Source organism: Delphinapterus leucas, chromosome 1 (genome assembly GCF_059928025.1).
Source record: "Delphinapterus leucas isolate spDelLeu-1000000601 "Yukka" chromosome 1, BTC_Dleu_Yukka2, whole genome shotgun sequence".
Classification (NCBI taxonomy): domain Eukaryota; kingdom Metazoa; phylum Chordata; class Mammalia; order Artiodactyla; family Monodontidae; genus Delphinapterus; species Delphinapterus leucas.
Genome location: NC_143129.1, coordinates 51,821,935 through 51,845,501, shown reverse-complemented (window position 1 = coordinate 51,845,501; position 23,567 = coordinate 51,821,935). Strand labels below are relative to the sequence as shown.

The 23,567-nt window shown below is 43.9% G+C and overlaps 1 protein-coding gene across 2 annotated transcripts in view; it reads right to left on the bottom strand.

Annotated features, from left to right (window-relative positions):
* Nucleotides 1-1,024: 1,024 nt before the first annotated feature.
* NIBAN1 (niban apoptosis regulator 1) overlaps nt 1,025-23,567 on the bottom strand; it is a 162,750-nt gene continuing 140,207 nt past the window's right edge. Inside the window, exons 9-14 of one of the 2 annotated variants that reach the window (XM_022593361.2) lie at nt 19,100-19,287; nt 15,746-15,907; nt 14,062-14,172; nt 11,595-11,702; nt 7,498-7,609; nt 1,025-5,574 (exon numbers count right to left, since the gene is read on the bottom strand). In XM_022593361.2, coding sequence (XP_022449069.1) covers nt 4,439-5,574; nt 7,498-7,609; nt 11,595-11,702; nt 14,062-14,172; nt 15,746-15,907; nt 19,100-19,287 — 1,817 coding nt within the window. In that variant the 3' untranslated portion in view covers nt 1,025-4,438. The remainder of the gene's footprint in view (nt 5,575-7,497; nt 7,610-11,594; nt 11,703-14,061; nt 14,173-15,745; nt 15,908-19,099; nt 19,288-23,567) is intronic. The other variant, XM_089910025.1, reaches the window with a different exon arrangement.

The following is a 23,567-nucleotide window of genomic DNA, read 5'->3' as shown; positions in this document are numbered from 1 at the left end:
TGGCGCAGTGGTTGAGAGTCCGCCTGCCGATGCAGGGGACACGGGTTCGTGCCCCGGTCCGGGAAGATCCCACACGCCGCGGAGCAGCTGGGCCCGTGAGCCATGGCCGCTGAGCCTGCGCGTCCGGAGCCTGTGCTCCGCAACGGGAGAGGCCACAACAGTGAGAGGCCCGCGTATCGCAAAAAAAAAAAAACAAAAAAAAAACATGCAAAAGTGCTTTCAAATTCCCCCCCACCCCAATTCTAATCTGATTATTGGCCCTAAATAGAAGTTCTGGAGGAGCCACCCTGAGACTGATGCTTGCGTACCGGAATTTGGGTATGGACGGAGGAGTGGGAGTGGTGAAGCTTGTGCTACACAGTGTCCCCATCACCACCAGACATGATTTCTCCAGTTCTTCTTCCTCTCTTGCCTGAAGCTGTTGGTGTAGATAAAGTTAAAGCTGAGATCACAGACAACGCTTATGTCAGATAAGGAAGCAACCACCCACTCTGAGCTCTCCCTGGCCGTGTCCACCCTGAGAATTCGAGGTTACTGATACAGGGATCATGTCCACCGTGCTCACCTCTGTTTCTCCAGCACTCACTAGAGCGCCTGCATACACAATCATTGTTTTTTGGATGAATGAATTTATGGATGAATGAGCAACTGTGGATATTGGTGAGTAAATATTGTTTTACTTATAATTATAGAAAGAATAAATATTTTGCTCAGTGTTGCCCATTGAAAACAAATTTGTTTGAACAGCAGTTCAATTACATCAAGAATAATTGCCCATTGCTGTATTATAGACGTAATCCAATTCCTAGAGAAATTAGCATATGCATTTTAAAAGCATAATTACAACTGACATTAAGTGACTTCCCTGTGGCTTCTTTCCTGATGAGAGAAAAGTAAAGAGTTCCATAATACAGCAACAGTGACTCACCTTTCTGTCTCTGAGGTCTCTTCCTCCCAGCTCAAGTATGACATATGCTTAAAAGATGAAACCAGCCCCATTCCAAATAAATATGACATTGGACACTTCTTTAAGGACAAACATTTTATTGCAATATAGGCACTTGGCAGGGTAAATATGTCGTTACAAAGTGTTTTAAGTTTATATGCTTTCTATAGTGACCAGAAAAATCAATCCACAGTGTAGATTTCTTTGCTGAGGTTGCAGACTTCAGAAGGCAAATCGTAAAACCCATTTGTTTATGGTAAAGTAAGAAGGCACATGTAGCCAACTTTTTTACCTAGTGAAATTTTATTATTTAGTCAGTGATGTCCTTCTCTTCCCCAAATTAAAATTGCTATGTAGCATATATCACTTATCACTTTTTATAAAGAAATAAAATCACTTGTCTGAGAGAACTGTGGAACCCTTTGAAATCACTGGCTCCAATCTGAGGGTTACAAAACCAGACTTGAGAATCTCTGTAATAAAATGTAGAAGATCGAGCCTGAAGACCTGTAGTTCTTCACACTCAGCCTCTTTATAAAGCTTTTGGACAAACTGGAATCTTATCCTTGTGGTCTCTAAAATACGTTTTTTTTTGAAAGGAGAGTTTACTCTGCATAATGCAAAGCACTACTGTCTTTAAGCTGCAAAGGAAAAAAAATGACAAGCTAATTATTTTTCAAGGAAAATATTCTTTCTTTGTGAAAAGTCAGTGGTAACATAACTAAAGTCATGGAATTTTTGCTGAAGACCATGTCTTGAGGTTTTATGCGTTTCAAATGATTTGCCCATAAGACAGATCCCCAAAGCAGCCTGCAGAGGCTTTTTGAGCTGCTCATTTAAATCACAATAACCTTGCTCCAACCTGGAAACCACTGAAGCAATACAGATAAGTCTGTATTAAAAGCAAGACAAGCTCATGGTAATATGAAGCTATTCCACTCAACATGTTAAAACAGATAAGGAAATTTTAATGCACTTTAATTTCCTGTTCCATCTTCAAATGGAACAATCATCAGACTTAATCTAGTGGACTTGTCTTTTGTGAAATATGTACAGAAAAATTCCTTGTGTTCTCAGCTACATCCTTCCACTTGGTGTCTGGTCGCCTCTGGTCTACGGATGGGTAAAGGGAGGGCACTGATTGATGTTCATCCATCCAGTGAAGGGACAGGTACTCTCATTTAGGTTTGGAAAAATCTCTTAGCTTTCCAAGATGTGCCAAAAGCCCTGAAGTGAGCAAAGGGACGAAGCTGGGAAGCTCCGGTGTGGGCTCAGCCTGGGCCCTGACCTCCTCGCTTCCTTGTCACAATTCTCCCGGAGAGAAGGGCAGTCCTGGGCGAGGCTGGGTACTGCTCCTTTGGCTCCCGGCCTTACTGGGCAGCACATCGGACCATCTGGCCACTTGCCCCTTGGACTTTGGACTTGACTTAAGAGAAGACTCCCCAAGGGCAGAAAGCCCAAGTAAAAACATCTCCTTGCCTGACAGCAAAAGCCCCAAATAGCCCCGGCACAGCCGTGTGGTGGGTGATCAGTTCTCACATTTCCTGAGCACCGGGACACAAGCAGTTCCTTGTTAGGCACTAGGGATATTCAAGTGACTTGAGAAGGCAGGGAGCCATTATTCAAGGCTGTGTGTGCAGGAAGTACACAGGAGGACTAAACCCTGGTGTCCGTCCTTGAAGGAAGGAGCCCCTGGAGAGACAGGAAGTAAACATAATTGTCATATTCTAAGCCAAACGCAAGGACATGAGTGAGCACGGGCACTGCGAGGACCAGGGGAGGAGTGACCTCCACCTTCTTTACCTACAATGAGATCCTTCACAAACGTGAGGATCTAAACACTGAAAAAGAAGTTGAAACAATTCAGTATGAGAGTATACTGATACTGATTATTCTACATCCCTTATGACCTAGAAATCCAAGCAATTCTTCATGGAGAGGTGGAGAGGGAGACATTTTAGTTCCTGGTTAAATGGTCAAACTATGGGACGAATTCTTTAAAAAACTGATATAAACTACTTGCTGATGACGATCAAAACAAGCTCTTAGGACAATATGTTGGATCTAATATTAAAATTTGTGGAAGGAAACTTCAAGATGTGGAACTGGGACTAAAGCTTTCAGGAAATAATCTGGTATTTTCCTGAAGGACAAGAGGACACATCTTTTTAATCTTTTACAAGTAAGTCCATTCCACCTTTAACATTAACAGGTAAAGGTCAAGATCCATTTAGAAGACGTATTTCCGTCTATTTCCATTAAAGTGTAAGCTCTGGGAGAAAGGAGCAGAGTCATTTTCACCACAGTATCCCAGCACCTGGGACATAACAACTTGCTGAACAACTGAACAAATAATTTCCTTTTCTGGTAACATCTTTGGAACTTAATGATCTATAGCTTGGTTTTTCTCTCCCTCTCTCTCTTCCTTTCTCGTTCCCTTTTCTTTCCCTCTTTTCTACTTTCTTTCTTTTTTAATTCACTGTATTCACTTCATTCCCTCCTGAGAATAAACCAGGACTGTTTCAATGGAAAGACAGAAAGTTGTCATATTTTTTCTTTTAGATTAAGTTCCTTTGGGCCTTTTAATTTATACTAGACAAGCACCTTATCTTTTCATTTTTTTCTTTCTTTCTTGCGTCCTTTCGTTGTTGTTGTTGTGACTGTGCCTAACACAGCATGTGGCCTAGTATAGCTGTTCAAATGATGTCTGTTTAATTGGTAGGCTTTATGCTCGATAATTCAGCTAAGCTCTTTCTCTGCACAGTCTAAGGCTAATTTGGAATGCTTTCAGGCGTAAACATGCCCAGGAAATTTCCTTGTCTCATCTGATTTTCTCCAAAAAGTGATTAATTTATAAGAATTAACAAGATTAATTAGTAAGAAATTGATAGCACAATTAGGAAGCAGCCCAGACCACTTCACAGACCACAACCTTCCTCCGTTTCTGCTCCCCATCTCAGCTTCCCCCGAGATGTCTGGGGCATGATCTCTCGGGCTCTGTGGGGCTGCACACAGCAGGGGGACTGACGTTCACCACCTCCCTTTCTTAAGAGACCGTGAGGCTGGTATAGTAAGTAGACGGCGAAGCTGCATTTACAGTATGCCTTTGCATTCTTACAAGAAATTCTGAAGCCTTGAAGTGCATTAGAGGAGAATGTGCAGAGCGCTCCGACTGTCTTCTCTGCAGCACCCTCCCTCCGGGGACACCCTCAGCTGCCTCTCACCCCACACACTCCGTTACCTTTGTAATTCCTGTCAAAATGCTAAAGCAGTAATTCATGGCAGAACAGTTCCACTGCACAAAGGTTTGCCTCAGCGCTCATGCTCTATGCGCATTCCCTCTAGCTTCATTACACAAATTAAGGAAGTACTTCATATTTTTTTTTTCTTTTTGTTCTGGTAACAACTTGCAGGCAACCCCGAAGTGTATCCTTGAGCTGTATCCTTTCGGCTGAGTTTGTTCAAAGAAAGACTTTTGGCAAATTGTCCCTTTCACTCCTCCGAGGGCCGCTCTGGGGGATCTTCTCTCTGTGAATCTAGGCTATAGGTGTCTGCGTCACTCTCAACCACCCACTGACACTCGTGAACGCGGGTGGCCTTACTCTTCTTTGCCTCCACGCTAGCGGTAGCCTGGTCTGTGCTGTGGCTCCCTCCCACCGCCTCTTCTTCCAGAGAAACCTGGCTCTCACTGGGGCTGACGGGGTCACAACTTAACTTGCAACCTTCCTGGGGCATAGCCTCAGCCTCCACAGCGCACCTGGGCCCTCCTCCCTCAAGGGCGTCCAGTCCGGAGGACCTGGCCGTGAGCTCCCTCTCCGTGGGCTCCCCGGCCTCCGCTGGCTCCTCTAAGGGGCCTGGGCCCCTGGCGCCCTCGCTGAGCCCCCCGCAGGCTGGCTGAGCCTCTGGAGATGCCCCCAACTCTACCCCACCAGCCTCAGCCTCGGGAGAGGGAGGATGGACCTCCCTCTCACTGACTTCACTTTCTTCGCTGCTGACCTGACTAGAGGCAGGTGCTTGATTGGTCTCTGTGTAGATTTGGGTCATTTCCTCTTCTTTTTCAATTTCTTGGGGAACAAGGGTCTCCTTACTTGTATCTTTTTCAATCTCAGGCGCGGCAGATTCCCCTGGTACTTCAGTGGTCACCGTCAACAAATTTCTGAGCTCTTTCAAGGAGCCCAAGGCGGAGGTGGGCTCTGGCTTTTCCTGGGTGGGTTCTTGGCCCTCATGAGTCTCTCCAAACTCCAGCTCTGACAAGTGTTTGCCCAGGGCTCCTGCTGTGTCTTCTGCAGCCACCGGATTCACAACAGGGTCATCTGTGCTTGAAATGATGACCTGCCCGTCCCCATCTGGGGGCGGGCTGGGCACAGGGAAACAAAGGCTTTCTCCTTTGGCCAATGGACGAGGGACCCCCGGCTGTTTTTTTTCCCCTGACTCCTGGAATACCTCGTTACTCAGGATCTCACTATCTGGAACTTCCGGCAGAATGGCCGAGGCTCTCCTGGCAGGGCTGGCCTGGTTTGACCCTGCAGGAGTTTTTAGATCAGTTAAGCTGGACACGCTTTCACTGGGCAAGGCCATGTTGTCTTCAAATAAATTGTGTTTCTTCAGGATAGCAGCTTCCTTTATCACTGAGGGATGCCAGAAAACAAAACATAATGTTAATACTCTGCCCTGGCCAACCTGGATTTTCTGATTTTTATCCAGAAGCCAAACTCCCCTCTCAGCTTTTCTGGCCATCAAAATTTCCCAATTTCAAGTTTCAGCTTACATCCACCCTCTTCCAGGTAGTCTTCCCTGATGACCAGAGCCTACAAACTCGTGCCAAACCCTGAACCTCTGTAATGTTCATTCATTCATTCCTTCACTCATTTACTTCTTCAGACAGCACACATTGACTGGACATCAACTATGGGACAGACTCTGAGAATCCAAAGATGAATAAAATATGGCCTTGGCTTTCAAGGAGCTCAAATCTATAACAGCATGATCTGTAGTACCCATGGAGGTCCCCATCACATTTCATTAGCTGCTAGTATGTGTGGCTCCAGTTTGCCTACTTTGACTGAACTCCTTTAGGGCAGAACAGGCCTTAACTTTCTCTGCTTTTACTCAAAGTCCAGTCCTGAAAGTGTAATGGGTCCTCAGTATTGAGCATGCAGAGAGAGCTCTGTTGACCTGCAGTGTCCAAACTGAAGGCCTATGTACCTCTAACTCAGCCCTAGAGGCTTGAGAGGAGTAAAATCAACAGTAACAACCAGCAGCTGACATTTCTGACAACCAGCCTCCACCTCTGGCTGTGCAGGTTGTACAGTGCCCAGTGATCTCACACCCAAGGGGGTGCCATTCACATCAGAGACAGCATAGATGTGGGTATTCAGCGTAGTAATTTTCCAGCAGGCAGCAGTAGCATGTCCTGCTTGAACCAAATCAGTATGTCATGACAATTTTTTGACAGAGAGTAGTCAGGTGTCTGGAGGAAGGGAGCCTTTTTCTAATTTGCCCAAAGGTGCTATGGTGGACTACCAGTGGCCTTGACTGAGCCCTTCCTTTGTGCAGATACTGTGCTGACATCTTTTTTTTTTTTTTTTTTTTTTTTTTTTGCGGTACGCGGGCCTCTCACTGTTGGGGCCCCTCCCGCTGCGGAGCACAGGCTCCGGACGCGCAGGCTCAGCGGCCATGGCTCACGGGCCCAGCCGCTCTGCGGCATGTGGGATCTTCCCAGACCGGGGCACGAACCCGTGTCCCCTGCATCAGCTGGCGGACTCTCAACCACTGTGCCACCAGGGAAGCCCTGTGCTGACATCTTTATACTCCTTATCTCACTGGATGAGCTACTTGGACCTGGGGCTTGTGCTTGGCCAGCTTTCTTTGTGGAGGGGTTTTGGTGATGCTCTTTGTGGAGACCAGATATGTTTCAGGCCTATAGTTTTAGGGACGGCCCTCTCCAGCCTATTTCTATCCAAGTTTTCCTATCTACACTCCTATCCCAAACAAGGACTGATTCCATGGGACACTGGGTGCTAGAGTCTTAACAAGACTCACAGAGGACGGAGTCATCGCCCAGTGTCTTTCTGTCCAGCTGAGCTGAGGTGAGTAATGTGCTGAGAGAGCAGAGCAGCTGGGAAGCCCTGCTACTGAATCACCCCCTCCAGGCTCGGGAGGGGTTGTGAGCCTGTGGCTAAGAAGAGCCCTTTTTCCTCTGTTCTGTCTGCAACAGCTGGAGGAAGATAGCTGTTCATGAGACACCCTGGGTTTAATGTCTCTAAGCCTTAGTTTTCTCATCTGAAAAATGAAGCTTAAAAATCTCCTCTCACAGAGTCCTTATCTGGATTGAAAGAGAAATAATATCTAACGGGCCAGAGTATGAGCCCAATCATGACTGCTCAGGGGACGTCCCTTCTGTCCCTGTTCTCTGTCTCCCCAGCTCCTCGTGTCAATTTCCTCTTCCCCTTTCATTCCTGTTGATAAAACCTAGCTGGCCTCCCAGGGTCCACTCAGGGGTACTCCCCTCTATCTAGAGCTTTCTCCAGCACCAGGGAAACCTTCCTTACCTTTCAGAGTTTCATCAAGGAGGATCTGATGTAAAATCTCCTCATAGACATTTTCAACATGGATCATATTGGTGTGATCTGCAAAGATGAACTGCTCATATTTCTGAAGCTCCTGTAGAGGAAGAGATAAGAAGACAAGGGGGACAAAACATGAGATGCCAGTTCTCAGAGGAGCTATGGAAAGGACGGCTGTCACTTGTGATCCCCCCTTGGAGTGTGATGCATTGGTCATTCCCCTTCCCTTTCCGCAGGCACCATTCCCTGTACTGGGGACATGCTCTGTGCCCTTCGAGTGGGCAGACACCAGAGATTCTGATCATCTCAAGGCCTTGTCAGTGGGTCTGGGACCCTCCTTTTTTTCATCATAACCAAAACATTTCCTCCCTCTTCTGCTTCTGCTATTTTTTTAAATGCCAAAAGTACTTTACTAAGGTATAAGTTATACCCAGAAAAATGCACACATTTTAAAAGTACAGCTCAATGATTTTAAATGTATAAATATACATTTATATTTATATGGAATATATGGATTTATATACTATATATATTTATATACTATATATTTATATACTATAAAATATATAGTATATATATATAGTATATATATATATATTTATATACTATAAAATATATGGATTTATATACTATAAATCCATAACCCAGATCAAGACAGAAAACACTTCCATCACCCTCATACCCTTTTCTAGTCCACACTCCTCCCACCCCAAGAGATAAGCACTGATCTTGTGCCTATCACAATAGATTAGTTTTTCTTGTTCTTTAAAATTATATAAATGGAATCCTGTATTCTTTTTTTGTGTTTTTTTTTTTGAGATTCATCCATGTTTCCACATGTAGCAGTAGCTCATTCCTTTTTATTGATAAATGGCACTCATATGGGTAAACTAAAATTGTTTATCTCTACTCCTATTGATGATATTGACTGTTATGAACATAACTGCTATGAATATTCTTGTGCATGATTTTGTGGATTTAGGACTTATTTATCTTGAGTGTACACCTAGAAGTGAGATTGCTGGGTCCTAGAGTAGAGGTATGTTTAACTCTCTTAGGATGGGACCCCTTTTCAGGTGTGGAGGATCTCTAGTCAAAGACTCTTCAGAAATGTTCTCCTCTTTCCCTCCAACTGGCCCTGGAACTCACTGATTCCATCTAAGGCAATCCAGGCATCATGCAAAATCCTTTAACACTTCCTGCTTTCCAAGAGTTTCCACATGGCTTGCCTGTTATTGGTATGAGGTCAAGTCGTGGATCAAAATGAACTAAATCATATCCTAGTGATCAACTCAGTAATCCTTGCACCTGATGGTGCTGGAGGAGGGCTCCTGACATCTGGTTCTTAGAGAGCCAGGGACTTAGCAGTGGGATTCAATGCCTTTTGCCTGGAGGGAGAAGATTTATAGCAGGTGATCAGAAGCCACCACATTCAGACAACTCTCAGTGCTAGGACTTGGGGTTCTGTAGCCCAGGACCAGATCACAGTGGGTAATAATGGGACCCCTTTATACCCACCCTAAGGGAAAGCCACAGGACTGAAGAGACATGAGCTTCCATGATCTCAAGAGGGTCTGTGGGACAGGACAGACACACAGAAAAGTGCCACATGGGAAGAGCATTGCCCAGGAACTGGACACTGCCCTGGACTAGCTGTGGGACCCTAGGCAAGCCAGGTCACTGCCCTGCGCCTCTCTCTACCTCTGCAAAATGAGGGGCACAGGCTCATGTCTGCAACACCTTTCATCTCCCCATGTGGTCTTCCGCTCCTTAGTCCCCTGACTGTTATTCATCCCTCAGGACTGGGCGAAAACACGACTCTGGGAAGTCCTCTCTGCCCCCATAGGCAGAGTTGGGCACCCTCCTCTGAACTCTGCTATCACTCTTCCCCACAAGGCTTCTGCTGTGCTCATCACAAAGTCCACTGTGTACCTGTCTCTGTCTCCGGCCTCTAGGCTGTGAACCCCAGGACAGCAGGGACACTGTCCTGGCACAGCGCCTGGATCGTATTTGATACATATTATATATGTTTGCTGAATAAATAAACAGTAGACCTTTAAACTTTCAACCAGCTAAATAATTCTGCGGAGAGGAATCATTTCTAGGGGAACTTACTGTGATGCGTACAACTTTACAAAACAGGCCTTCTATACTGAATTGATCAAACTGTGACATATATTCCCTGGATCCACTAAATTGGAATCCCTGAGGGTGGGTCTGGGAGAATCAGAATTTAAAAAAGAATCTCCCCAGGCAATTCTAAGGTGCAGCTTGGGTTGAGTACCACAGATCTTGGAAGCTGTGACTTAAAGAACCAAGGGAAACACACTTCAGTTAAATAAAGAATCCTTCTCTGAAGCAGATGCTTCCCTAATTTATTTATTCTGTAAATCCAGATGTTTTTAAATTTCTTGACCCTGATACAATATCCTTCATTACTGAAAACGCTGGGCCTTTCTCTTGAAACCAGTCTCTCTTGATTAAAAATCACAAAAGCCTCTGACAGATTGGGTACAACTCTGCGGATTCCTGGAAAAAGGGGAGCAGACTGGAAGGGGGACTTTCCTTACTCTTCTCCCCTCATGGGAGGATGTGGCTCCAAGGACCCCAGATTGCCTTTGGAATTGGAAAAGAAAACTAAGCAGAACATCTGCGTGCAGACATGTCCAAGGTGCACTGAGTCATCCTTTGGATGGCTGGACTTTTCTATCCACATCAGGCAAGAGACAATCATATAGACAGATTCTTTACTGCCCTGATTTGATCAAATCCTTTTCTATGAAAGAAATATACTCTCAGAAAGAAGTGCCAGGTACTAGAAATGCCCATGGTTTTCTGAAGAAAAACAGCATTTACAGAATATAAAAATGACCAAAGAAATTTCCGCAGTAAAATAACTCACGCAGAGTATTTTAACGTTCCAATGCTTGGAGACTCTCTAAGTTGCCAAAAAGCCCTTTTTAAATTCTAAAAAGCTCTTTATCATTTGTGCCAAGAGGGAGCCGGCCTTGCAAATGTCCCAGCTCATAGATCATGTAGCAGTAGTAAAGGCAGTAGTAAATACCATTTTCTGAGTACATACCGTGTTATCAGTGAGTGGGATCTAGGTTCAGACTCTGGCGGCTCCCAGCTCTGTGACTTTGGGCCCATTACTTAGCCCCTCAGGCTTCCTCATTTGTGCAATGAGGATATAAATAGTACCTCCTCATAGGGTTGTCATGAGTATCATGGAGACAATCCATACAAAGTGCCAAGCACATGCAAGCACTTATCAAATGTTCACTGTATCACCCTAGCCTTCTCAGTCTTAAGGAGGATACTGCAAAGTATTATAATCTCCATTTCTTGATGAAATCTAGGCCAAGAGAGAAGAAAAGTGACTTGCCCGAGGCCCCAGAGCTCATACACAGAGGAGCTGGGACTTGAACCCAGGTCTTGACCCAGGCTCCGCAGTTGGCTCATCCACGACCCTCCTCTACAGACTAAGTCACATCTTCACAATCATGGCTGTCACTGGTTGCCTAGTGTCCGTGGCAGCTTTAAATGGTTTCAGTTTCATTGATTTCAGTAAGCATACGTTACTGGATTTAACAGAACAAATAGCCTTCTGTAATCGTGTTATGTAAGGTCTCTTCATGGATGTAGAGGTCAAGTTTCAGAGGACACGCTGGACCTATGAGTCACACCATAATGAGGAACCCCTGGTATCCTCAGGCATTCTATGGCAACCCTTAACTTGGCTCAAACTCTGATTATTACCCTTTGAGATTTTTGTCTTGTCCAAGGGTCAGCAAATCCAGCCAGCTGCTTGTTTTTGTAAATAAAGTATTATAGGAACACAGACTGCCCATTTGTTTATGTATCACCTATGGCTGCTTCAGTGCTACAACAGCAGAACTGAGTGATTGCAACAGAAACAGTATGGCCGGGAAGCCTAAAATATTTACTATCTGACTATTTATTGGAAAAGTCTGTTGACCCCTCCCTGGTCAAATACTGTTTGTAAGCACATCATGACCAAAAAAAATTGCTTGAACTTCATAGGCAACGACAGCAGGCTCTGGAGTAACCCATCCCCTTACTGGTTTGCACACGGACGCCAGTGCCTTCTGCACGGTGGGAAGTGTGATTTGAACCAGCGCCTCTTGAAATATCCTCTTCCGGATGGTGCTGCTGTCATAATCATATTGCTGTCAATACAGAGATAGAAACATAGGCTAAATAGCAACATTACAATCTGTTCACTTTTGCTTCAACAAAAAACTCAGCTACTCACTTCATCTCCCTTTCCCCCCCTAATTTCTGAGGACCCTTGTGGTGTTCCAAGGTTTCAGAGATCTTTCTGTGCACTTCTCTCACACTCTAAGTAAAGGTTATGACTGATAATGACCCATCTTACCCTCCCCTCTTACACATGTGGAAACTGAAGTAAGATAAAAAAAAAAACAGAGTGACTTCTGTGTTAGAAAGTTGAAGACAGAACTGGGGGATGGGTTATTATTTCACCACCCCTGTCCTGAGTTGGTCCATGGGAGTCATGATCATCTCCTTCCTTCACTCTACATCCTGAAAGCAGGATTGGTAGGTTGTAACGATTTCCACCAAGGAAAGAGAGCATCTGGCTCACAGCTACATTAACACCATGTCATGTTAACCAAAGAGGTGCAGTATCTGGAACTGGAAAGATGATGATTCACTCTGTTCTACATGGAACATCCATACCTAGAGACCAGGGTTTGGTTTTAGGTGTTGCTTTAAAGTGGGGAAGGCACAGACAAACTGGAGCATAGTCACAGGCATGTAAGCAGAACGGTCAGGCCAAATAAAGAATGGTTAGGGCTTCCCTGGTGGCGCAGTGGTTGAGAGTCCGCCTGCCGATGCAGGGGACACGGGTTCGTGCCCTGGTCCGGGAGGATCCCACATGCCGCGGAGTGGCTGGGCCTGTGAGCCATGGCCGCTGAGCCTGCGTGTCTGGAGCCTGTGCTCCACAATGGGAGAGGCCGCAAAAGTGAGAGGCCCGCGTACCGCAAAAAAAAAAAAAAAATGGTTAAAGAGATTTATACTGGAGATAATAACTTGGGGCAAAAACATAGCTCTATTCAAACAACCAAAGGCTACCATGTGGAAGAAGGACATGAGCAAAGAGGGTAGAACTAGAATTACCAGTGGTGAGAACTTTGGCTTAGCATTAGGAAGTATGTTCTTGTAGATAAAAGTGTCCAGGAAAGAGATGGACTGTCCTGAGAGGTAAAAATTGTGTTGATGTGGCAGGTGGCATTGACATTGGGACTATCTTTTCTTTCTCAATGGCAGGTTCATTATTCTGTGTGTTATTGTGACAAATATTGCTTTTAATCTCAATGATTTGGTTGCCAGAGTTTCCTACTGCCTGTGAGGCATTAAGATCAGGTCTGAAATTCAGGGACCCCCTCCTAGGCTCTGTGAGACTTTGATCTTCTGTTCCAAAGCCATGCTTAGGGAAAGTAGGTAATAAAAAATTAGTGGACTAGGCTTAGGGATAGTTTTAGCTCTAAGCTCACCACAGACTAGCCTATTGAGCTTACGTAAGTCATGTGATGTCTTAGGAGGTCAGTTTCCTCATCTCTACAATGGAGACATATTCCAACGATCTCACAAGTTCTTGTGAGGATCAAATGAAACAGGTTTTTAAAAAAATTTATCTTGGCTGTGTTGGGTCTTTGTTGTTGCACACGGGCTTTCTCTAGTTGCGGCGAACGGGGCTACTCTTCGTTGTGGTGCGTGGGCTTCTCATTGCAGTGACTTCTCTTGTTGCAGAGCACGGGCTCTAGGCGCACGGGCTTCAGCAGTTGTGGCATGTGGGCTCAGTAGTTATGGCTCACAGGCTCTACAGCACAGGCTCAGTAGTTGCGGTGCAGGGGTTTAGCTGCTCTGCAGCATGTGGGATCTTCCTGGGCCAGGGATCGAACCTGTGTCCCCTGCGTTGGCAGGCGGATTCTTAACCACTGTGCCACCCGGGAAGTCCGGGTTGTTTTTAAAAAAGCTTAAAGATATGACCTATATATGTAAGCTCCTATTATTACAGCTATTTTAATATAAACTTATGCATGAAGCACATTTAAAACAATTTCATAAAGCAGGTATCATGATGGTTAATTTAAATAGGTTTTACTATACTGTAAACTCCTCGAAGAAAGAGGGTGTGCCTTGTCTATTTTTATATTCCATGCAATACCTATCACAATCCTTTGCTTATAGTGGATAGCCAATAAATATCAAGTCCACTTGCTATGCAAGTAAGCCTGGACACGTCACTTCTGGCTGAGGAAGTGACAATGATGCTGAGGACCTGTGGTCCCTAAAGTAGCCACTAGATGGCAGAATAGGCATGAAAGTCGTGGGGGAACTGCTGCTAGGTGATAGTCACGGGTGTCTCAGGGAGGAAAGAGAAGGGGAAAGATTTTTAAAAGGCGAGGCAAGTGAAACAGAGAACTTGGTATTTTCCACTTAACAAAACAAATGGGTCACATTCTTGCTTCATGCTTCCCACAAATGAGAGAACAATTTTACCTTTAAGACTCGGAGCTTAACCTTCTCAATGGCGACTGTGATTTTGGAGGCCTCTCCTTGGAGATGTGGGGAAAGCAACTGCTCAAAAGTGAATACCGCATTCTCCATTAGCTAGAAACCAAAAGCAACACAGAAACAGACCGCAGTTACAGGCTGGGATCACTACCCTCTCCAAGTCTACATCAACTTGGAGAGAAGGAGACGATGACCACCAAAGATGGTCACTACCCTGTGGATGACCCAGGGCAACAGGTCCTCATCCCACTATATGGACTGTGAAATGCATAGGCCCATGGCCACAGTGGCATCAGTAAGGGCTGGGAAGCACACACACACACATACCTATGCGTGTATGTACACGTGTATGTATCTTTTCTTCTCATCTCTTCTCCTTCCACCCTTAACTGGGAAACCCAAGACCATGAGGTTGAGGATATCATCATTTCCTGTGGTCATCCCCTTCCTGTGTTCCCTGGTGCCTGTGGTCAGGGCTTAATGAAATGAGGTGGCCCTTTAGTTCTGCACCTCCACTTTCAGATGGATGTAAACCATGCCAGCACACCTCTCGCTCCATTTTCCAGTCTCCCGCCCTACTCCTCTTCCTTTCTCTGCCAGGCTGGGAAGGGAGGCAGGGTCAGAGCTCAGTGGAGACTGTGGCTGACATGCTCGTGGGTTAGGGAACGGAAGTAGTTCAGATTTCTTATTCTCTGCACTTGTGCCTGTACCTGTTTCACCAGGGTCCAGTACTATCAAAGGGACTTCAGTCAAACCGTTGACCAATTTTGTTCCTTGTCTGTCTTTAATCCCTCACAACTCAGAGGTTAGATAATAAAGTGTGCCACTTAATCCTGCCTATAACTTTTAAGAAGAAAAATCTCCTTTCTTCCCCAAGCCTGTGATCCGAAAGCATCCAGCACAATACCTTTCTCTCAGCACTTTCAACGCTGTAGTGAATTTACCTAAGAATCTCTCTATCAGCTCCCCAGAGTGGAATCTGGCACAGTGTCCAACCCACAGGAAGCTCCCTTCCAACATTTGTGAAGTAGAATTGTGCTCTTAACGGCTTCAATGATCACACCCTTCCTTCATTTAGAAAGCATTAGAATATGGAACGAGTTTGAGCTATTCGCTCCTGCCCTGGAGAAAAAGTTCCTTGTGGGAAAAAAAGGAACCTATCAAGGAGACCCAAGAAATCCAAATTTAAAGCTCTGATTGACTGATTGATTGATTTACTTTTAACTAGGTTAGGGAATTGATTCAAGCCACTGGTTCTCCATCCTGGTTGCATATTAAAAGCAGTAGGGATGGGAGTGGAAGAAATTTTTTTTAATTACCAAAAAGATAATATCAAAATCACTAGGAGTGTGGCCTAGACATCAGTATTTCTTAAAAGCTCCCAGATGATTCTAATCTGCATCCAACATTAATAGCACTGATTTGACAAATCGAGTAATTATCAATTAATGCTACTTTATTTCCCTGAGATATCTCTTCTTTATGATGCTCATCAACATGGAAGAAAGATGAGCCAGCTGGAACAGCACAAAATATGTCCTCACTCAACATGGTGACTAAAGAAATGGGCCTCATTTCCCTGAGCTACACTAATACACCTGTCTCATTTGCCGCACTCGTTTCTCTGCTCCCCCAACCTCATCCACGTGGATGACCTCACCGCCCCTACCTCTTGCATGTAGTTCTGCGTCCTCTGGACCACCAGATCGATGTGGGGGAATCTGAAGCGGCTCTTGAGATCCTGCAGGTGCTCCTGAAGCAGGTTGACTTTACTATAACAAGGTTCCATCTTCACGGAATCCAATGGAAGATTCATAAGCCGGTCTAGATGCTGCATTTTGGTGAAGGGAAAAATTACACACCTTCAGACTTAGGAACTATATTACACGACTATTACATATTACATAAATTCTAAACCATCACACATGTTATTAGACTGAATCACTTCTCAGATCACTATATCTGTGACATCTTCATTGTCTTATTTCCGTTCTTGGATAGGTTCCTAGGGCAGCTCTAGTGCTAGGATAGAGATTGGTAGAAGAACCAACTGGACAATGGAAGCTCCCAGGGCTGCATTCAGTGGGGCTCAGTCTTGTCAAGCCCTTGATGGACTCCAAGTACCCACTTCCAGAGCTCAAGAGTTCAGGAAGGCTCTTTGGCACATGGAACTGCTGTGGGCTCACAAGCCTCCAAAGCCTTCTTTAATGAGTGACATCCCTCTCAGAAAATCCCAGGGAGTTCAGGATGCCCCCTGGACTCTAAGAGTAAAGCCAGAGTCCCCACAGTTCTCTGAGGCTCTGTCAGTGCCCAAGGGCTTCCCTCTGCTAGTGGATGGGGAGGTGGGTGAGATAGGAAGAGGCCTAGCCTAGAAGAGGTATCCAGTTTTAAAACCTGAGGTCCCCCCTCCTCTAGTTTGTACAAGTGATAACTTGATCGATGAGGCCATACGACTTCCAGCAAGAGGACAGCAACTGACCTCATCCACTAAGGACCTCAAGTATTATCAACATAGTCTTACACTATGAGTGTTTTTGCCAACAGAATGCATCTTATTTTCCAAGTTTATTTAAAAGTAATTTTAAAAATTGAATATTGCAGATCTAGAATAAACAGGAGGGTGGGTGGAGAAAGAGAAGACAGAAAGAAAGGTGCTGAAAATGGAGGCCTACGGAGAACTGGGGAGTAACACAGTAACAGGGTGATTGTGAATAATACAGGATGTGCTGTCTGAGTTTCAGGTCACAGAAAAGAGATAAATCTAGAGTTCTAGATTTCTCTAAACAAGAATTTAACAAGGGGACTTCCCTGGTGGTTCAGTGGTTAAAAATACGCCTGCCAGTGCAGGGGACACACCATGACTACTAAGCCTGCGTTCTAGAGCCTGCGAGCCACAACTACTGAGCTTGCATGCCACAACTACTGAAGCCCATGCGCCTAGAGCCTGTGCTCTGCAACGAAGAGTAGCCCCCGCTCACCGCAACTAGAGAAAGCCCACGTGCAGCAACGAAGACCCAACACAGCCAAAATTAAATATTAATTAATTAATTAATTAAAAAAGATACAGAAACTTGGTTATTTATAAGAAAAAAAAAAGAATTTAACAAGGGCCCACTTTCATTGTGCTTGTAAAAGGAACATATTACTCCCTTTAGAAGTAAGTTCTGGGGCTTCCCTGGTGGCGCAGTGGTTGAGAGTCTGCCTGCCGATGCAGGGGACACGGGTTTGTGCCCCGGTCCGGGAAGATCCCACATGCCGCAGAGCGGCTGGGCCCGTGAGCCATGGCCGCTGGGCCTGTGCGTCCGGAGCCTGTGCTCCGCGACAGGGGAGGCCACAACAGTGAGAGGCCCGCGTACCGCAAAAAAAAAAAAAAAAAAAGTGAGTTCTGGAGAACCTCACTGAAGTAGAATTAATGACCAAAAGCATGCTGTCAAACTTGCCCCTTGACATATAATTTGTAATGTGTCTATTTTTTTAAATATCATTAAACAGACAGGAGAGGAAAAATCAATCGGTTACCACTTTGCTCCTGTAAGATTGGCAGAAGTTAAACAAGTGATTCCCTAATGCTGACAGGAATATAAAGGAGAAAGTCCTCTGCCATGTACAATTGGTAGAATTGTAAAATTTTAATGCTTTTTTTGGGAAGCAAATGGAAACATCAGTTAACATGAGAAATATTCCTACCTTTCAACCTAGCAATCCTGTCCTAGGCATCTATCCCATAGAAATAAAAGCATCAAAGTAAATGAATATATATAACAAGATTATTTATTGCAGCTTTGTTCATGGTGCTAGCAACATTTGGATGATTGAATAAATCATGGTGTATTCATACATGAAATATTATGCGGTTACTACAAAAAATGATTTCGAGCTAGAACAGTTAACTTAAAAATTGTTTCATGAGGTATTTTTGAATGAGAAAACTGAAAAGCAGAGCAGTACATATAATATAATCCCATTTTTCTAAGAGCAAACTACCTAAAAAGACATAGCCTACAAAATGTGTGTGTTTTATAGGCTGTATGAGCATGGAGAAAAGCACAGAATAGCATATGCTAAGTTGTTAACACTAGTTGCTTGAGTGGAAGGAGGGGATGGGGGGGAGGTGGGAGAGTAAAGTTAAGTTCAAAAAAAGGCTACAATAAGAAACCTCAAAATATTTACAAATGATCTTGTTTATATACAATTTTGTGTATGTATGCATTAAAAAAAAAAAGAAAGGGAAAGAAACAGAGGTGTCTGGTTTTATCCACTGACTTATAGGGATGTCTATCGTGATATGGCAAGTGTAAAACAAAGCTGCCCAGTTATGTCTGTCAGTGATTCTAAAATTTTAGGATACATCAGGTCCTCTGGAGGTCTTGTTAAAACAGACTGCTGGGCCCTACCCCAGAGTTTCTGATCTGGTAAATCATCAGTGGGGCAGCCATAATGATGACGATGATGCTGGTCCAAGGACCATACTTTGAGAAACATTAGTTTTTATGATGAGTCCATACTTTTGGAAGCAGACAAACCAACAAACAGAATTTATATAAATGAGGATATACGTGTATATATTTGTATGAACAAGGGAGAAGCAGGTGAAAACACATACTAAGCTATTTATATTAGTTAATTCAGGGAGTTGGAAGTGGAGAGGGCTTAGGAGTTGGGGTGGACTAAAATTAGGTGGGTATGGGTGATGGTGATTAATTTTGCCTTTATATAAGTATTTTTGTATATTGTTTACCTTATACAAGCATGTTATTATTTTTGCAACTTGAAAACCATTAATAAAGGAAAGCAGGTAGATAGATGGATGAATGGATGAATGAATAATGTGTTTGAATGAATCGCAGAAAGGCTAGATGAATAGATGGAAGGGGAGCTGAATGGAAGGAAGGAAAGAAGGAAGGAAGGGAGAGAGGGAGGGAGGGAGAGAGGGAGGAAAGAATGAATGAATGCAGATAAAGACCCACAAAAAGGCAGTCCCAGGCAGACAATTCACATTCCACTCCCTGGCTTCGTATCCTACCTCCTTTAGCTGGGCACTGTCTTTGGTGGTCTGAAAGTTCTGGTTAAGTTCATCCACTTCTTTTTCAAAGAGTGAGCGTACTTCACTGAATCCTGAGCTCACCGGTCCCATGAGCTCCTCCAGAATGGATGCCAGGAATGGTTGCACACTCTCTGCACAACTTCTCTCTGCTGGCTGAGCCACCATCGCTGAGGTAGGAAAGAGTCAGAAAACTGTGAGTGATGGCAAAATTGGGTTCAGAGGCACTGGAGCGGGGCCGGGCTGGACAGTGCCCCACAGAGCCCTTTAACAGCCAAGGCAAGCTCAAATGGGCAAGACAGACCAACACAGTGAGTCCTGTGCCAGCACTCACTAGAATGGAAAAAGAGAATCTCTCTTTGAGAATTGGAACAAGGAGAATCCCTCCCCTCCCCAAGATTACCTCTCCCCTGGGATGAAATGCATTTTTCTGCTTGGTCCCTATGAATATATAATGCCTATTACAAAAAAAAAGAAAATGCCAATGACCCATGTATTTCCTATCAATCATCATCGTTCTAAATTCATAGTTTGTCTTCTAAAAACACAATTTATTAAGTTTTAATTCATTTTTCTAAGCGTTAACCAGTTGATATAATTCAATTCCCCTCCCCGCTTCTCCAGGGCCTTTTTAAAAGCTCAAGTACCATCTTTTTGTGGGGCAAATGGAAACAAATTCTAACTGGTTTGCCACCCCGCCTCCCAGCCCCACCCCCAATTTTAAAACACACGCTATTTTTTCTGATAATCAAGTATGACATGCTTAGTGACAGAAACATAAAGAGTACAGAAAATCATAAAGAGGGATTAAAAAAAAAATGTAACCATACTCTTACTTCCCAGAGGAAATACTGCCGTTTGATTGATTGACTTATTTATTTATTTATTTTTTTCAACATCTTTATTGGAGTATAATTGCTTTACGATGGTGTGTTTCTGCTTTATAACAAAGTGAATCAGTTATACATATACGTATGTTCCCATATCTCTTCCCTCTTGCGTCTCCCTCCCTCCCACCCTCCCTACCCCACCCCTCTAGGTGGTCACAAAGCACGGAACTGATCTCCCTGTGCTATGCGGCTGCTTCCCACTAGCTATCTATTTTACGTTTGGTAGTGTATATATGTCCATGCCACTCTCTCACTTTGTCACAGCTTACCATTCCTCCTCCCCATATCCTCAAGTCCATTCTCTAGTAGGTCTGTGCCTTTATTCCCATCTTGTCTCTAGGTTCTTCAAGACATTTTTTTTTCTTAGATTCCATATATATGTGTTAGCATATGGTATTTGTCTTTCTCTTTCTGACTTACTTCACTCTGTATGACAGACTCTAGGTCCATCCACCTCACTACAAATAACTCAATTTCGTTTCTTTTTATGGCTGAGTAATATTCCATTGTATATATGTGCCACATCTTCTTTATCCATTCATCTGTTCGTGGACACTTAGCTTGCTTCCATGTCCTGGCTATTGTAAATAGAGCTGCAATGAACATTTTGGTACATGACTCTTTTTGAATTATGGTTTTCTCAGGGTATATGCCCAGTACTGGGATTGCTGGGTGGTATGGTAGTTCTATTTTTAGTTTTTTAAGGAACCTCCATACTGTTCTCCATAGTGGCTGTACCAATTCACATTCCCACTAGCAGTGAAAGAGTGTTCCCTTTTCTCCACACCCTCTCCAGCATTTATTGTTTCTAGATTTTTTGATGATGGCCATTCTGACTGGCGTGAGATGATATCTCATTGTAGTTTTGATTTGCATTTCTCTAATGATTAATGATGTGGAGCATTCTTTCATGTGTTTGTTGGCAATCTGTATATCTTCTTTGGAGAAATGTCTGTTTAGGTCTTCTGCCCATTTTTGGATTGGGTTGTTTGTTTTTTTTGTTATTGCACTGCATGAGCTGCTTGTAAATTTTGGAAATTAACCCTTTGTCAGTTGCTTCATTTGCAAATATTTTCTCCCATTCTGAGGGTTGTCTTTTGGTCTTGTTTATGGTTTCCTTTGCTGTGCAAAAGCTTTGAAGTTTCATTAGGTCCCATTTGTTTATTTTTGTTTTTATTTCCATTTCTCTAGGAGGTGGGTCAAAAAGAGAAGCGTAGTAAAGATCCCGATTCACTAAGTCTGGATACGACATGGAAATCTGCATTTATTTTTAAGTGCTAAGGTGATTCTCATGATTAACCAGGTTTGGAAGCAGCAATGCAGTAAAGGAAATTTGAGTTGGAAGAGGCTTGAGCTCACTGTGTGGATGGAAGTCTAGCTTTGCTGAACTCTTTAAGTCACCTAACCTCATACGGGATCAAAGAAGTACAAACTCATCTCAGTGTCCAGGCCCTCATTTTACAGATGTGAAAAAGGGGGCCTGGAGATGTTAGCTGATACAACCAAGGTCACGCCCTAATTTTCAGATCCAGAATTATAATTCAAATATATTTGTTTATTTTTATTGGCAAATAACTTGCTTATGGTGAGACAAATGGCCACATTCTTATTTCAATTTGCAGAAATATTTCACAGAGTTACAGAGGGTCAGACTGCCTCTTACTCTGAGAATCTGAGACGACCAATACTATTGATACTATGAGTAACTCACAAGTATTTGAGATATAAAATATTAACCAGGTCATACAATTACTAGGGAAAAGCCCCTTTCTATTGTATGACTCAAATATGAAACAATCTATGACTCCTATAAATAACTTACTTGATACCAAAATGCAAAATCGTTTGCCAGGAAGATAAATGAATTATTTATAAATTAACTCTGAGAGAAGAACTATTTGAAAAGTGTCTAATTGCAATTTCAGAATAATCATGAACACGCGTAATATACATAAAAGATTTAGCAGCTGGCTGATGTCCGCTGCTGCATGGGGGCAGAGAGAGGCACAGGGAGGGGTCGTGGAAGGCCATGCTCCTCTCTGCTTGATCCCCCCTTGCCTATGTACCACCATGTTCTCCAGCCCCCTCTCTGTGCCTTTATTCAGTGTTCCTTTCACCTGTACCTTCCTTCCTCCACCTCTGCTTGTAAACATCCTACTCACCTCTTCAAGGCCAAGTTTTTGTGTTTTTTTTTTGCCGGTACGCGGGCCTCTCACTGTTGTGGCCTCTCCCGTTGCGGAGCACAGGCTCCGGATGCGCAGGCCCAGCGGCCACGGCTCACGGGCCCAGCCGCTCTGCGGCATGTGGGATCCTCCCGGACCAGGGCACGAACCCGTGTCCCCTGCATCGGCAGGCGGACTCTCAACCACTGTGCCACCAGGGAAGCCCTCAAGGCCAAGTTTAAATTTCACCTACTCAGGACAGCCTAATGCCCGGAACCACCACACAGCTTCCTGAACTATGGTCTGCTGGTGTTTCCTTAATGATTGAATAAATTTTACATCCCACACAGGTATGCTCTGCTATTTTTCAAGGATGCAGAGATGCTGCTGTAATGATTCATGTGTTGTGACACATTAATTCAAGAGCCATACATTAATTCAGTTGAGCAGAGTGATTAAGAGAGAAAATGCTGGGGCTGGGGGCTGGGTTTGTTCTGACTGTCACACTCTACCTTTGGAATCTCAGGCAAATTACTTAATCTCTACCTCAGTTCTCTCATCTGTAAAATGGGGATCATAAGAGTAATTACTCTGAGGGTTATGGTGAGGATTAAATGAGTTCACTGTGTTCAAAGTGCTCAGAGCCCTATGTGACCCTCTGCAAGTACTCAGTAACTGTTAGCTTTTACTATACCTGTTAGCATTACCATTCTTTCCCATCAACTGACACTAAAACAGTACTCTCATTGTGAGGAGCCCACATGGTTTTTTGAAGTCGAAATGGTTCCTGCTTAGGAACCGCTGTGCTCTCTGTTCTTGTCTCTTTTATGGCATTTATAATATTTTTCCTTCTGTTTCAGTATCTGTGACATGCTTTTTATCCTCTTCTACTTGTAAAATCATGTCTTCTTCTTTGACTCTTCAAAGACCTTGTATTCAGCAGGAGCAGAATAAATGCTTATTAAATGAGTCGGTATTTGTGGGGCAGAACTTAAGCCAGTTGCTTCACTCTCAAGAGTCATATGGGAAGAAATGGAGAGATTGCTACTTTAATACTCCCAAAGTTTTTTTCTTGAAATCCAAAGTCCTTTATCAATGCAGCCTGATGTGCAGTTTCTTGTTTTAAAGGGAGAGAACCAGAGGCCTGGTTACAATGTGTTTCTGATATTCCGTTTTAAAAAGACCTGATCACGATTTCCTTCCAAGGCTTCCTTTAGGAAACAAACACTAGTCCAGGGCAGAATATTTTTCCATTTTATGTGAAATATACTGGAGCCACAGAGATTTAGGCAAGAGAGAAAGAGAGACCGGTTTAATTCAGGCCATGAGAATGGCCACTGTTAGGTTCAGCTCAGCTCCAGACAAACAGAATGTATCCGGGCACAGGAGTTGGGTGTT